The sequence below is a fragment of the Galleria mellonella genome, unplaced genomic scaffold (assembly GCF_026898425.1).
Source record: "Galleria mellonella isolate WM207_F2 unplaced genomic scaffold, CSIRO_AGI_GalMel_v1 utg63, whole genome shotgun sequence".
Classification (NCBI taxonomy): Eukaryota; Metazoa; Arthropoda; class Insecta; order Lepidoptera; family Pyralidae; genus Galleria; species Galleria mellonella.
Genome location: NW_026442130.1, coordinates 9,086,594 through 9,101,465, shown reverse-complemented (window position 1 = coordinate 9,101,465; position 14,872 = coordinate 9,086,594). Strand labels below are relative to the sequence as shown.

Here is a 14,872-nt window from a genome sequence, read left to right as displayed (position 1 = left end):
TGGGAACGAAAACATTTATTACCAGAAACTAAATCACTGAAAAGAGTATGCGAATCTTCTGCACTGTTTACAAAGCATATTTAAAGTAACAAATTACAAATAGTAACACAATACGTTCCTAAAGACAATAATATATAAATATTTACATGGCCGGCGACATCAACACCGAATAGTCTTAAACACTACAATCACCGTATCAATACGACAAATTACCTACAAAGAGAAAATTAAAACTTTATTTGGACACAAGCCGCAGTTCAATACATTTTCGATTGTGACATTATAATAGTTAGGTACTTTACAATATTTCTTTGTAATGACTTTATACAATAGACTGTATTTAGTATAACCTAAGGCGACTGAGATATATACCATCACATAAACTGTAATTGAACAATCAGCTAAATACATACTTGTAGGTATAATGCAATTGTGATAAAAAAAATGTTTCTAATCTACTTCATCGACTTCAGGGGAAACAGTAGGCTCTTCTCTTTCTGTAATCACAGACTCATTACTTGGTAGAAAAGGCCGACTGGCCGAACCAGCGTTTAAACCAGTATATTCTTTTCGTCTACGGTCTAATGTTAAAGTTTCAACTAGAGTATTGCTTGCACTAACGCCTTCAGTATGAGCTCCACTTGGTAAGATCAGATCGTTGTCAGTGTTCGAACTTACAGTACCACTATTGGTATCAAATCGAATCTTGTTTTCATTACTAGAGTGTCTCCTTGCTATTTCTTCTATTTTTATATCTCGATCGCCATTGGCAGTGACAGAGTTATCTTTGTCAGCGTTCGTGACATTTTCATTAGAGGTCGCCGTAGCAATATTTTCGTTGTCATTTGCTGTAGGCGTATTTGTACCCATTGCATTAGTTTCTGGAGGACCCGTTCTCGAAGATACAACGTCACCTGTATGCGTTGTGTTAGTCTGTGCGGTAGACACAGAAGGAGAGGTCTGTGTTGTAGATTGTGCTGTATTTTGAACAGTTTGCGTTGTGGATTGGGTCATTGGCGGTGTAGCTTGAGTGCCAGTCCCAGGAGCGTCATGGTATGCTGCACCACTAGCTAATGCTGCAATACCCGCTAAACCCATCATTCCCATTCCTCGGTGAGTGCGAAGTAAAAGTTGCTGGAGCTGCGCTTGCTGTAGTATTACAGGAAGCTCGTAATGGTGGAAAAAGTAAAGCATGGAGTGCTGTAACAAAACAATGAATTATTGAATTTTCTAAAATACAAAATATACTTGAAATATTGCATATTGTGTGAGGCTTAAAGAAACGTATGGCAATAAATAGACGGTAACAAGATAATCCGCCAATAGCAGGCGGCGGGAACCGGCAGTCGGTTGCTATAGATGCCTTTAGACGTTCGGGCGGAGATTATGAGACACGTTCGTCGAACTGAGCAAAACTCCTTTAGACAAATAAATGAGTAGCTCGTGACGATGTCGCAGGTCCTCTCGTCTTTATTTATTTATTTCTAGGTCAAAGTTCCCTCCCCTTGCAATGTCCGACGTAAGTTTTAATTAAGAAACTTGTGACCGTCCCGGACTCAACTTTTATTTGAAATTATATTTTCTGATCCCCTCGTTTTGATTTTCTCCGAGTGGCGGTGTAACGGGTTACCGACGACGACAAGTTGCGACACCTTCATGATTTATTATTCTTGGCGTGCGCCGTGCCAGAAAATTGAAAGAATTTCCACCATCCATTTTGCATCAACATTTTGTAATGCTCAAAAAATACATCAAATAATAGATTATTATTTTTTTTTATTTTAAAATTTGAGCCGAATAATATTTACCTAATATCATAATAAGAATAAAATAGAACCCTAATTAAACCTATCCTGTATCAAAGTGACTGAAATTGACATAGAATCGGTACATGTGTAAATTATACTGGCTTAATTAACACGACCCAATTCTACCCAATCTGTTCACGGATCATCGCCACAGTAAATATAAAAAAGGATCAAACGTTTAAAAGGTATTTAATGGACAGAGATGATGCCCTTTTATGCGTCCATTAAATCGGCCGCTTTGAGATTTACCGCTAGCCCTGTTAGATAGGTATGTGAATGAAAAATGGGGGCTTTTTTATCAATTTTCAGATCGTTTGTAGCAGATTACGTAGGCTTGGCTTGGATAGACAAAGTAACAAAGTAAAAAGTTTTTGTTAACTGAGAAATGGTATATATTTTTCTCTTCACGTTGCTTTATATCAAAAAGATTGTTCTGATATAAGTATCTGTATTAATAAATAAAAAAATATGACATCTTATTCATTTAAAAACGAAATGGTATATCAGATTTCATCAAAGGAATTATTAGCTTTCATCTAACAAAAATGTTATTATACATAATTTTAATATTACATTTACTGAGAATATTTAAAATTATTGAAACGTAACATTAAAGTTACATGTTATTTTTCAGTGCAATGATCTTCAAATGGTGCATATAATAATTGTCATGAAAAGCATTAGGTTGATACAAGTGAAGAAGTGCAAAAAGAGTGAAACAGTGCTGGAACGATTTAACACTTCAAAGGCAGAAAGCTCTTTGTGGTGATAAATTTTTTAGCCGCAAAATTGCCTTAAACACTTTGCGGACCGCGCGTTGATTATGCCAAGAAGGTAGAAAACCTCTGACGAAAATAATGTTATTTTGATTTAAAATGCAAAGAAAAAACAGTGGACGCTCGGGCATTCGGTGAGACATTTTTCCAGTAACACTCCCTCCTTTTCATTTAACTAATCCCGACGTAGATGCGAATACTGTGCTTGCAAATTATACGAGTAAAAGAAAACATTGACTGTCTCAAAGGATGTAGATTAAAAATATGTTTGCTTTCACTTGTCAAATTATTTTATTAATTTGAAATCACAATTTAAATCAAAAGATATCGGTCCCGGTCACGAAATGACCTGAGACTTTATTTAACCATAAATAATGTTTATGACTGTTACAGAATGGATAATAATCCACCTTATATATTAATTGACTATATTCCAATCAAAATTTTTAGTCTCCGAATTACCTACCTCTGAAAAATGTAACATTCTGGTTAAGAAAAATTATCAACACTAAAAAAATATAAATTATTACAGTGTTGTATATGCATTTAGTTCTTATAAGTTGCAAAGTATAATTGTGTCATTTTTAAGTTATTAAATTTTTGATCAATCGATGCCCAGTACACGACGGTTCATTATCACTATATCAGTCAACGAAATTAATAAACTTTAGTTATATATATATATATATATATATATATATATATATATATATATATATATATATATATATATATATTTATTTATTTATTTATTTATTTATTTATTTATTTATTTATTTATTTTGCCGTTGAAAGTAATATTGACCGGGGTACTGTAATTATCCATATGAAACAACAGCGTATAAACAGTATATCACGCACTAACTTCAGTATAAGCTTAAGTACACAGTAGTTATATTGAATGAATTGCAAATGGTTGGTAAACTACTGATCAATGAATTAACACAAAAGTTATTAACTTCAATGACATCTAGGTTTAATCGGTTACAAGCGTATTTACTCATAATGTAATTAATTCACTTCACATGTTTATATGTACTGAACGTAGGCATGTATGTAATTTATTCAAACGTTTACATATTTACATACATCTACATACAAGAAAATTGCAGAGAAGTCGAGCTGTACACGACGTATTTCATAGTAGGTGATTTATTAATTTAATTGATATTTAGAGCGTATTTTGTGATAATTTCGTAATGCTGATCTTTTTAATAATATGAATTACTAACCAGTATCTACAAAATGTAACACGCATTCGTGTCATAATTGTAAGATACATTACGTATAGAAAAGTAAGCTTTCTTTTTTATGAAAGGTAAGCTGTCAATTTCCCCACCATTATATATTCTTTGTTTTAGTACTTTTAAATTATGAAAGCGAGCAAGTCTTATAATAATATTACCCTTTGTGTATATGCAGGTACAGAACATACCACAATGTAAGCAGTTGGGAGTGTTTAACTTAAGTTTAACTATAATTTGCAAGAGATCTGGAAGATTACAACATTTTAGCGTGTTTCCATGATGACGGGGCCTTTCCTGTTGATTTAGGACTTGACAGAAATTAGCCGAAGTAGACCCATTAAACCTCCACAATAATGTAAGCCCCGGAGTTAGTCGCCGTCTATGCATTTCTCTATTATTATTTTGGCACGGCAAGAATATTAAAGCCGATGGAAAGTTAAGCAATTATTAATTTAACGTTGAAATCTAGTTTGAGCCTCTTGTCAACAAGTTGTTACAGCGTTTAAAATTAATAATATAACGCTGTTCAGACTCGGGCGGACTCGAGCGTCGATGTTATGCGCGACGCGTCCTCCCGAAGCGGACAACCTCATGAAATATGATTTTTATTAATAAGTTGACACGCTCGATGATTATAAGATAAGCCCCCACTTTGCATTCCGGAGGGGCTTCTTGTTTTTCGACATCGCCCTGCGTACGCGTAATCCAACGAGGCTCGGCCGACTGCTACGCTCGCACATTTCGGTGCTTGGATGTTTCTGTATTCTAATCTAACAATCCCGTTTTCATTATTCCGTTGTTGCACCCTTGTTTATGGGATTAGTTGAGGCTGTTCAGTATGTAGAATTTATAAACTCAACATTTATATCTATTTATATTTTCCTTGAACGTTCGTATACGAGTACAAAAGACGAGCTAAGAGAATAATAATAAAATGAACATCGCCGCGGGCACGGATAACTATTAGGTATAGATAGAATACACTGGAGGGGACAAGGCCAAACATTCCGGGGACGTTGAATGTATCGAAGAATTAACTTGTATTTATGTATAAAAGTTATTGATTTCCAAAGGTCATTGTAATAATGTTGCATAACTACTAAGATGACATTTATTTCGAAGAAATCATTCTTAGTAATACATATGTACCCCTTTGTAAAACTTCAAGTCTATGTAAGCGAGTAGTATTTCTGTATTGCTGAATTCTGTCTTCTTATTAAGAAAGAGATCTATCCTAGAGACATTGAAATAATACATCCAAACCAGTATAATTTCCTTTCACAAATGTTAAGCAATACTTTTGCCGCTTACTTTACCTGTTATACGGGGAGGCTACAGTCGTTCTACGCGGCGTGTTATTAACTTCCGCACAGCAACGTGGCCGGAAATCGACGCCGGGACTGTTCCGGCACCCGTTGCACCGTCGTCCTTCTACGTCCACCTTAATATTCGTATTTCACATGCATTTTCACTAATAATTTCGCCTGACCTCGACTAAACTACTTTTAAAAGACTACTTTTAACTTTTAGAATCACACCGAATACATGTGATGCCAGTGTTTCAAAATTTATAGTAAATGAAGATGAAAATTGTTTAGAGTTCTATGCACAGTACCTATAATAAAGATTTATAGAATGACTTTGTGGTCTTTCTATTTGTGGCTTCACAATCTTACAAAAATAAATTTATTGTCTCTTTCCTACAAAATAACATTTGATATTTTTAATTTTGTATAAATCTTTATACATAACGTCATTTTATTTGACAATCTACACTAACATTATAAAGAGGAAAGATTTGTATTTTTGTATGTATGTTTGTAATGAATAAACTCAAAAACTACTTTTCCGATTCCAAAATATCTTTCAGCATTAGAAAGTTACATTCACCCTGAGTAACATAGGCTATACTTATTGCTAGAAAAGATTAGGGATCTTTATTAAAATTTTAGTAACGTAACTGAAGGTGTAAAAAAATGCTATAAAATATCTTTGGTCGCATGCGCTGCGGAAACTATTGGTGATAGAACAAAAGTATGTTCTACAATATTGAAGAAAATATCAATTACTACAAAATACTTCGCGATACTATATGTGCAATTATTATTGTTATATATATAGACCGAGAATTTTCGAAAATCTATTTCCAATGCTTGCTAAACGTCACAATTATATTAAAATATAAACTTCTACTAATACAGAAGTTAATTTATTATTCAACCGAAAATCAAAAATTCTAAACATCATTTTCGTATAGCATATTGCATAATAAATAAGCACTACTAAAGCAAACTTTATTCAATAGCAATTATACACATATTTTTAATTTGTTTCATCTTTTGTGTAATTTTCGAAATAATTTTAAACTTATTAAATCTTAATGTTTCTAAGCCTCTATGATGACTTGTGACATCAGTCATAAGGTAGATCTGATACTATTTCATCATTAAAACCACCGTTATTTCGGATACAGGGTGCCCCGAGCGAATGGAAAATATTACACGCTCCACTGTTATTTATACTGACTCTGTATATCACCACTTTGTATATACCATCTATATTTAAAAAAAAACTGATGCAGTGATGATCAAACAGATATTAATAAAAGTTTAATGCACGTTTACTATTCAGATCCTCTAAAATTAACTTCCGTAACAAATTGTTCAGATATCACTGAAATTGAGAAATTGTTCGATCAAAGTTTTAATCAAAGTTTACCAACTTTCGCGTATTAAGTAATACAATTAGTAAATTGAATCAAACTTCAAACGAAAAAATATACTCAGTTTATTTTTAGATTACACAAGTGTTTGAAAAACTCTAAAACAAATGGTAACGCCAGGCTTTCAAGCCTATTGAAATTAATTAAATTCATTTATGGCTACGGAATCTAATATAAATAATAAAGATTATTCGATATCGCTTTTACATATACCATAATTTAACAGTTTATCTCAATTAATAATATAGTTTATTAAATAAACAAAAATTCTTCGTCATAAATCATGCTATATTTTCTGAATCTGAGCGACGGTATTTCATAAAGTTAATGTAAGTAACACTTATTTTTCTTTTAGAAATCTGACATGTGTAACGCAATTCCAAACTAAAAATTATTTTCGTAAAAAATTGCCTGTGTGGTTATCAAGGAAACACACGATCTTATGGTCCAGTGAGTTGTCTACACATCGCATGTTATATTTTATATCTGTGACACTAAAGTTGAGTTTTGTGGGGGTGATTACCGTCAAATACGTCTTGGTCACAATAACGTATGAGGACGTGATTTGTTGACAAATACTCGTAGGCCGAGTTCGCGTCTCGGGACTAAGGAGCTTTTCTTTTTGTTTAAAAATAATGATAACTGTATAGTGCAGATGTGATAAAATATTGTGCGTGTGTGCGTGTGTATATCCTCATTTCAATTGAAGATGATACGTGTTAACTTTCATCTAGAACATATATATATATATATATATATATATATATATATATATATATATATATATATACGTTCAATTTGCAGATTAAACCGTTATATTTACCTGAGTTTATTTTTCTAACTATTCCTACTCAACCTGTAATATAGGTATAACTTCAAAGTAATCAAATATCAAATACTTTTGACAATCTTTACAAATGTAATATGCACCCTGTAAGTTCGTCAAAATTGCAATACCATTGACGATACGACATGAATACTAAAACAATATTCCTTTTCGAACAGGTATATCAAGGCAGCAATCTGGCATCAACGCACCAAACAAATAAGATCACAGCACCAGTATTAATAACTGAAGCAGGCCAGTGGAAAGCTAATATGGCTTTGTGCAAACAGTTTACCCATTAAAGTTGACATGCATATGACCGGAGCAATGCCGTCGGAAATCAAAGTGCTCGGACGTCCGGGTAAACAGACTAGCTCGTGTGAAATGCGACTGTACCTAGTGAGCTTCAAGTAAATACATATTTTTAATGTACTTTTTTAATAACTTCCAAATACAAAAGTAGTTTCAAAGTGAGGTGTTTGAAAAGGTGAAGATAAATACTTTGAATTTATTTCTAACATGTAGTTTTTAGACTTTAATAACCTAAATAGGTACTTACCTAGTTAGATTAATTTTACATAAAATACCGCCTTAATTATCGTTTTTTGTAAACCATAAATATAGTAGTAATTAATAAAGTTATGAAAGTCTTAACTAATTACTACTATGTTTAGAAACGTGATTTAGAAACATGCACTTTATACATAGTTATATTTGTGATATAGGAGACTACAAAGGATATCTCGAAAATCTCACAAAAGTAATGAAAAATCAATTCCAATTTTCATTAAATCATACCACAATTCCACTGATGGACACGGATCTGTCGTTATTATTACATAATTAACTGAATTATCTTTTGATATATTTCGAGGAACATATATTTTGATATGTTTTCTTGGACAAAAAAGCCGGGTCGGTCACTGTATTGATCTTATTTAAAAATTTTATTAGTTTTCAGTAGCAAGGATGGGACGCCATACGTCATACTTACAATAAAATAAATTACATATATGTATACTTGCCTGGATAAATAGCCATGAGGTGACAAGCGCGAGACTGCTGTACTGCCCATTGAATCGATAGTGGTAAGCGTAGAACGAGAAGTGGTATAAGTAGAAGAATCTGTTGACAATAGAAACAAACAATAATTAGATCATGGAAACAACACCGATGTATAATTATCAGTTTTCAGTCATTAATTTAGAACATATTTCAAGTTTATTATGTATAAATTATAGATATAAACAGGCTAAAGCTTGACCTAATTTTTAGGTATATTTAATATATTAAAAAGCTGTTTAATTTTAGGTTTGCCCTAATCTGTACACTTAAAAGAAAGCGTTATCCTAATAATCAGGAATTCATTCTGATTTCCTGATAATTATGGTAACACTTTTACTTTACATAATTTTATTACTTAAAGTTAATTCTCTAGGACAAAATTTGAATCATGATTATAAATCTTAAACTAATATCTATACCTAACTTTGTAATAAATCATAATATTAAAACACTACGGCATATAATCCAAAACAACATGACCTGAGGCAATTTATGAAACTTTATAAACTGACCGGCTTAAGCCGACTAAACTAAATAACCTAAATTATTTCTTACTGTTTTTTATGAATAAGGTCACTATAATAGTTAATTATAAATCAACCAAACATATATAGCACAAGCACTGATTTATTTTATTCAATAATTTAGTTTAACAACTGAATTTGGCTGCTCATATTATTATTTTAAACATTTTTTAATATTATTTTGTGCTAGGCAGGTCTTTTGTAACATTCAAAAAGTTATAGATTTTACCATTGGGGATACAGTATACTCTGTTTATACCCGTGGTACTGTTTGTGCCGATAGGCAATGGTTACCACTTACCATCAGGTGGTTTATCATTCTAAATTATAAGTAATAAAAAAAGTTCTGAAATGAATAAAATATCAAAAATAATTTTACAAGATAATACTTAACAAAAAGTGTCTTTTTTAATTCCATCCAATTTCTTTTAAAACTACACTACAAATTAAAGTTCTATAAATATCTAACTTGAATTGTAATACTGTCTACCGCTGCCGTCATCAGGACGTCAGGAAAAACGAGATTATTTCAGGCCGAATATGAAATGATACAATTTATTGTAGCTGTCGTGCATGGTAGTGCCAACTAAATACTATGGGATGTTCATGACTACGTTTAATTATATTCTATATCACATAAAAGATGTCATTGCCCTCTAAAACAGGGACTACTGAGCATTCATACTACCAACTGAAATACTGGCTGTGACGTTGTAGTATGTGAGTACTAAATAAATTTAATAAATGTATTCAAAGTTCTTCGCCATCTTTATTATTAAAACAAAATTTATTCAAATGGCGTAGTGTGACGGCATTGTAAAGAACGTCGGCCCGTCACAATCTCGTGCCGAGTTCTAGAGGTTGCGCCGAGCTACTTCTATCTTTTGTGGACGAAACAACAGGGCTTGGGCGATGGACATATTGTCGACAGGCGGCCATAGTAAATGTATATCACTACTTCAGCGCCGTTATTTCATTCTCGGTGGCATCCCGGTAACGTCAGCGTTAGCCATACGACCTAAGAGTGATCAAAGATTACGAATCAACAGTTTACGGATAGATACTAAAAGACAAAATATAGTCAATTTATATGATATTTTTTTAAGAACTTGATTAAGAACCCTTTCAAATGCGTATTTATTATTATTTAATTTCGTTTATACTAAAACTATTTTTAATACAACTTCTCAAAACTTGTTTAATTCAAAAGTGACATTTTGGTCGCTTGCTTATACATAACGATGTGTCTTAAAATACACACGTCTTACTTCACGTCTTCGTCACAGTATTATTCATACAGTTAACCAAAACCAGCTGTTTAGTTTTCTAAATCGCAATATGTTCGCGCAGCTGTCTGCAGCCGTAAAGTAGTCGGTATACGTTGGCACCGCATATAAACAGGTTGTAAGCCAGTACCCATAAACCTTTGTCTGGGACTATCTAGTTACGTGGTGTCGTGGCAGCAACAAGTATCCGTGGACATCATTATGAGCTTATTGAACGGAACACCCATTCCCAAGTGATTCTACGCCCTGTAGCAATACAATATGTAGGATATCGTCTACAGATTCTAGAGTTCTTATTTTTATTACCGCTTCATTGACAACGCTATTTTATCTGGCCATTTGGAAGTTTTTTTTGAAGAAATGTATATATAGACATTAAGTGTTTATAATAAAGATTTTGTTGTTAATGGAAAATTAAAATTAGAGACAAATGCTTCATTTGGCAATTCCAAGAAATTAAATTATATAGTAGTGTGCATTGTTAAAATTATTATAAATTTACTTTATTTACTTACTAGTGCTTGGAATAATAATTTCATTGTAATATTAAACTGAAATTTTAATTTTAGATGTGGAATACTTTATAATGGATCTTATTATTTTCTAAAAAAATAAAATTTTTATTTATGTAGATTAATTTTTTTTTTTATCTTGAATCTTCATGATTTTATTATCGATTTGTATAAGCTACTTATATTATTTATAAAAATCATACATATAAAATTAAAAGGATTACAATTCAAGATTACGAATAAGATACGATAATTATATAATATATAAATAAAAACACTATTCTGACTACGTCTTAACGAATGATGTTGAGTGCATTAGTCACAAAACTGTAATGCTTATCAAAGGCTTTACTAATAAATGATTTCTTTTAGTAAAATTCATTAAATCAATATTTAAAGTACATGTCTTTCCAAGGAGGATTGTTTTGGTCCATCTTGTATATAAAAATGCAAGAGATACTATTCTACAATAGACGGGCCAATCTTATATATTATTGTACAGGTATCATTAGGTTCGTTATCTGCTTATTTCGGTGGATAAATTCCGAATGTGAGGAGGGCGACAAACGGGCCCCGGAAAAGGGGAAATGTCACCTCGTTATCTGAAAAGGTTGCAATTTTATTTGAAATCGATATTCAGTGAGATATATTTTTGCGGAGCAGAGGAAGCCGCCTTGTGCTTTGTCGCTTGCAGGCGTTTGACGGTTCTTTCTTGCACGTTTCACGAGCGTTCTTTTGTTAGTGATGTCATGCAAAATTGATATATGAGTATCAACAATTTAGCAATAAACAGATTTATATTTATTTTCGCTCTTTCCTATAGTAACAGTATAATATTTCTTAGTTAATTAAAATTCTATCAATTAATAAATCAAAGATTAAAGATTACATAAGAACGAAAATAACATATAGGTTAGTTTTAACCTAATTTATATGGGAATATACAGTCAGTACGAAAAAGATATTTGAGTTTTAATTAAGACGCTAGAAACAAAAGATTTAGAACAAGCATCAGTGTGTAACTTTAATATTTAATATGTATTAAAAATACAGTAATACGTGACAATAATAGTTAACTTACAAGCGACACCGTCAAATAAGATTAACCTCGCCCAACATACATAAATGAATAACAAGTAAACATTAACATCAGGTGTATGTTATTTAACTGAGTTAAATTAGACTTATTACGTGTTACATGGAAATATGAAATAAACGTAGGTACAGGGTATACGATTAACATATTGATATGAACACAACACCTCCTAATTAGTCGCTCATGATTAACCGAATCTACGTACAGATTAATTACGTATAGTGACGAACGCGTGAAGATAATATAAATTTGAACGTGTCGCGTATCAAATGTAGAAATAATTTAGTTGTTTACATTATTTAATATAACCAGAATCAAAATTGATTTATAGATAATTTATCTGTGCTCGCGACTTCGTCTGCGTACTCGAGCCAAAAAGTTATATGTTCTCCGTGCCAAATAAATACCACGCTTTTTGTTGGTTGGATACGTTGTATACAAATGTTGGATACTATTTGTATCCAAATATTTTCGAAATCTGATGGGGTCTAAAGCTCCATGGTTAGCAGTCTCAATAACGTTAACCTCCGCGTGATCTGCCTGGAAACTATCCTTAACTTGGTGAGTTCTTGCGAAATAAATTTGTTACAATAGGCCGACCGACAGCAAAGACGGGGTTTATCATTTCATTTTCGTCTCATTAAAATGAAAAGAAAATGTTGATCATCACATTTTTTTATATTAAATTCTAAAGTTACATATAAACTGTAATAGACTAGGATTCTATCAGCATCCTTTTTTATTTATTAGCACAAGACGCAGACAAGAAAGAAGAAAAAACATTACATAAATCGTTTCTTGTAAAAACATCTGGTACGGCGAATAAAAAAAGAGATGCATCGATTAAGTTCTTAGTCAACAATTTCACGGGAACGCTTGCGAATAATTTAAAGCGAGGGGAGGAAATCAAGCGAATCCAGTGTCCGGTGCTAAGCGGCTTCGGAGGCGTCGCTCCTTTGAACGACATCAAACGAAGATTACCTACACATTAAACATACATGTGAAAAAAAGCAAACAGTGTTTTCTTAATGTTATCGTTCGCCTATAAATATTACATCAGTTCACTAATGGAAAATTTAAAATACGTAAGCATTAAAAGCGTATTTCTTTTAGATACTATTTACAATTATTACCGATAGACCGAAAAATTTACAGTCTTTTTTTACATTTTTTTAATAGACAAATAATAATGTATCTTACAGCCAAAGAGAGTTTTTAGTATTTTAATGGTTAATTACAGTTATGTTGGCAAAAAATCGCAACATAATGAGCCTTAAATTTGAATAATGTTTATTGTCAGTTGACTTTTTTTTCTTTCTATTTGTCTACCCCTTATTAAATCTCCCAAGAGAATGAATTTTAACAATAATTCTCTTAGCATTCACTTTAATTATATATAAGAAATTTCTCATATAACATAGGTAAGTATATATATACCTAACATCTGCCTACTAAGAACAGGGGGTGGTTGACACATGCCTAACTGTAATCACTAATGAATTGTAAAAGATGGCTAGAAGAAAAAACGCATCGTACCAATCCATACAATATTATAAACGTGAAAATGAGTTTGTTTGTTTTTCGCCTCTTAGAAGTTTAACAGTTCAACATAAAGTAGTATTTAGAACGGAGAAGAATATAGGCAGCCGAAATCACAGGTAAAAATTAGTTTGAGATAATTATAAAAGATCTGAATAATAATAATAACAATAACATTTTTATTTTAAAATGGCGGTTTTATAACAAGATGAAAGGCGCTATTAAAAATAGAACAAATGTAAAATAGATCACGTGCTGCGATTCGCATCATTATAATAATGTGCAAACACGAGAGTGGAGGCCCGCCGCCGGGAGCCTATATAAAATATCAAGAGTCGAATGCCCATTTACAATTTTCCTTATTACCATCAAAATTATTCAGAAGCCGGATAAGGGAGGGGCGAAACTGAATCTTGTTAAACTAACTCAGTGCGAAATCACTTTCGCCTCGGCCTTTGATCTCGAGTGCGCCAAAGGAATGTTATTCAGTAAAAACATGCAAATTCGATAAAGTATAACACAATATTATGGAGAGCAGCTGCCGTTGGCTGCGGCGGAGCGGCGGTGTCGCGACCGAGCGACTATGTCGCGGGCATCGGGATAAACCTCATACGAATATTTGCCGACTATCATAATTATGGGAGAAAGTACATACGAAAATGCCATAATAACGTTATTCTTCTAAAAATGTCCATTTATTTAAATAAAACATGAGTTAATTATATCAATTAAGCTTGTATGTTATAATTGCTAGCAGGTACTTACTTATTTGACTAATAATATCAGATCTAAACAGCCGATAAATATATTTTTTATTAGTACACATAATAATTTAATGAATAAATAGGAACGTCACCGCATGAGCGACACCATGGGCATAATAGTGTATTTTCTGTAATGTTTATGGTGCTGCTTATGTCTATAAGAGACGGTTATTTAAGTATTATAAAAAATACTTTAAAACTACAAATGTAATGTGTAAATTTTTTTCAATACAAACCATGTATTCGTTTTTATAATATTGCTCAATACTTATACCAAGTAATGCACATTATGTAATTATTTTTTGCATAACTGACTATTTAATATCTCTTCAATGTATTGTAAATTCGTTATTCCTTTTGTGAATATTACATGACTTAATTTCAACTTTTAATGGACTGTTGGAAAATATAAAAAGATGAGGGCAATTAGGTTACATAGCCTTCCTTTTAACGCAAATTGCGTTTCCTGTATCCACTTAAGTTACTTGTATTGCGCATATTTTATGTACTAAGATACTTGAAGTATAATGGAGAAGCTGTCCCGATGTGGGAGTGATATGAGAAAATTATGAATGACTGATATCCCAACTACGCTATACAAAGTTGAATGAAACAAAACACGGTTACGTATAGCAGTGGGTAGAGTTGGACCGCTGGAATCCGCAACCCCAGTTGGGGCATGCCACTAACGAAATGAAATTCCGCGG

At 32.3% G+C, this 14,872-nt stretch overlaps 1 protein-coding gene across 2 annotated transcripts in view; it reads right to left on the bottom strand.

Annotated features, from left to right (window-relative positions):
* The window catches only part of LOC113521586 (membralin), a 114,334-nt gene continuing 99,462 nt past the window's right edge, over window positions 1-14,872 (bottom strand). For both annotated transcript variants that reach the window (XM_026907160.3, XM_026907161.3), the window contains exons 10-11: window positions 8,405-8,504; window positions 1-1,200 (exon numbers count right to left, since the gene is read on the bottom strand). In XM_026907160.3, the coding sequence (XP_026762961.1) occupies window positions 451-1,200; window positions 8,405-8,504 (850 nt within the window). In that variant the 3' untranslated portion in view covers window positions 1-450. The remainder of the gene's footprint in view (window positions 1,201-8,404; window positions 8,505-14,872) is intronic.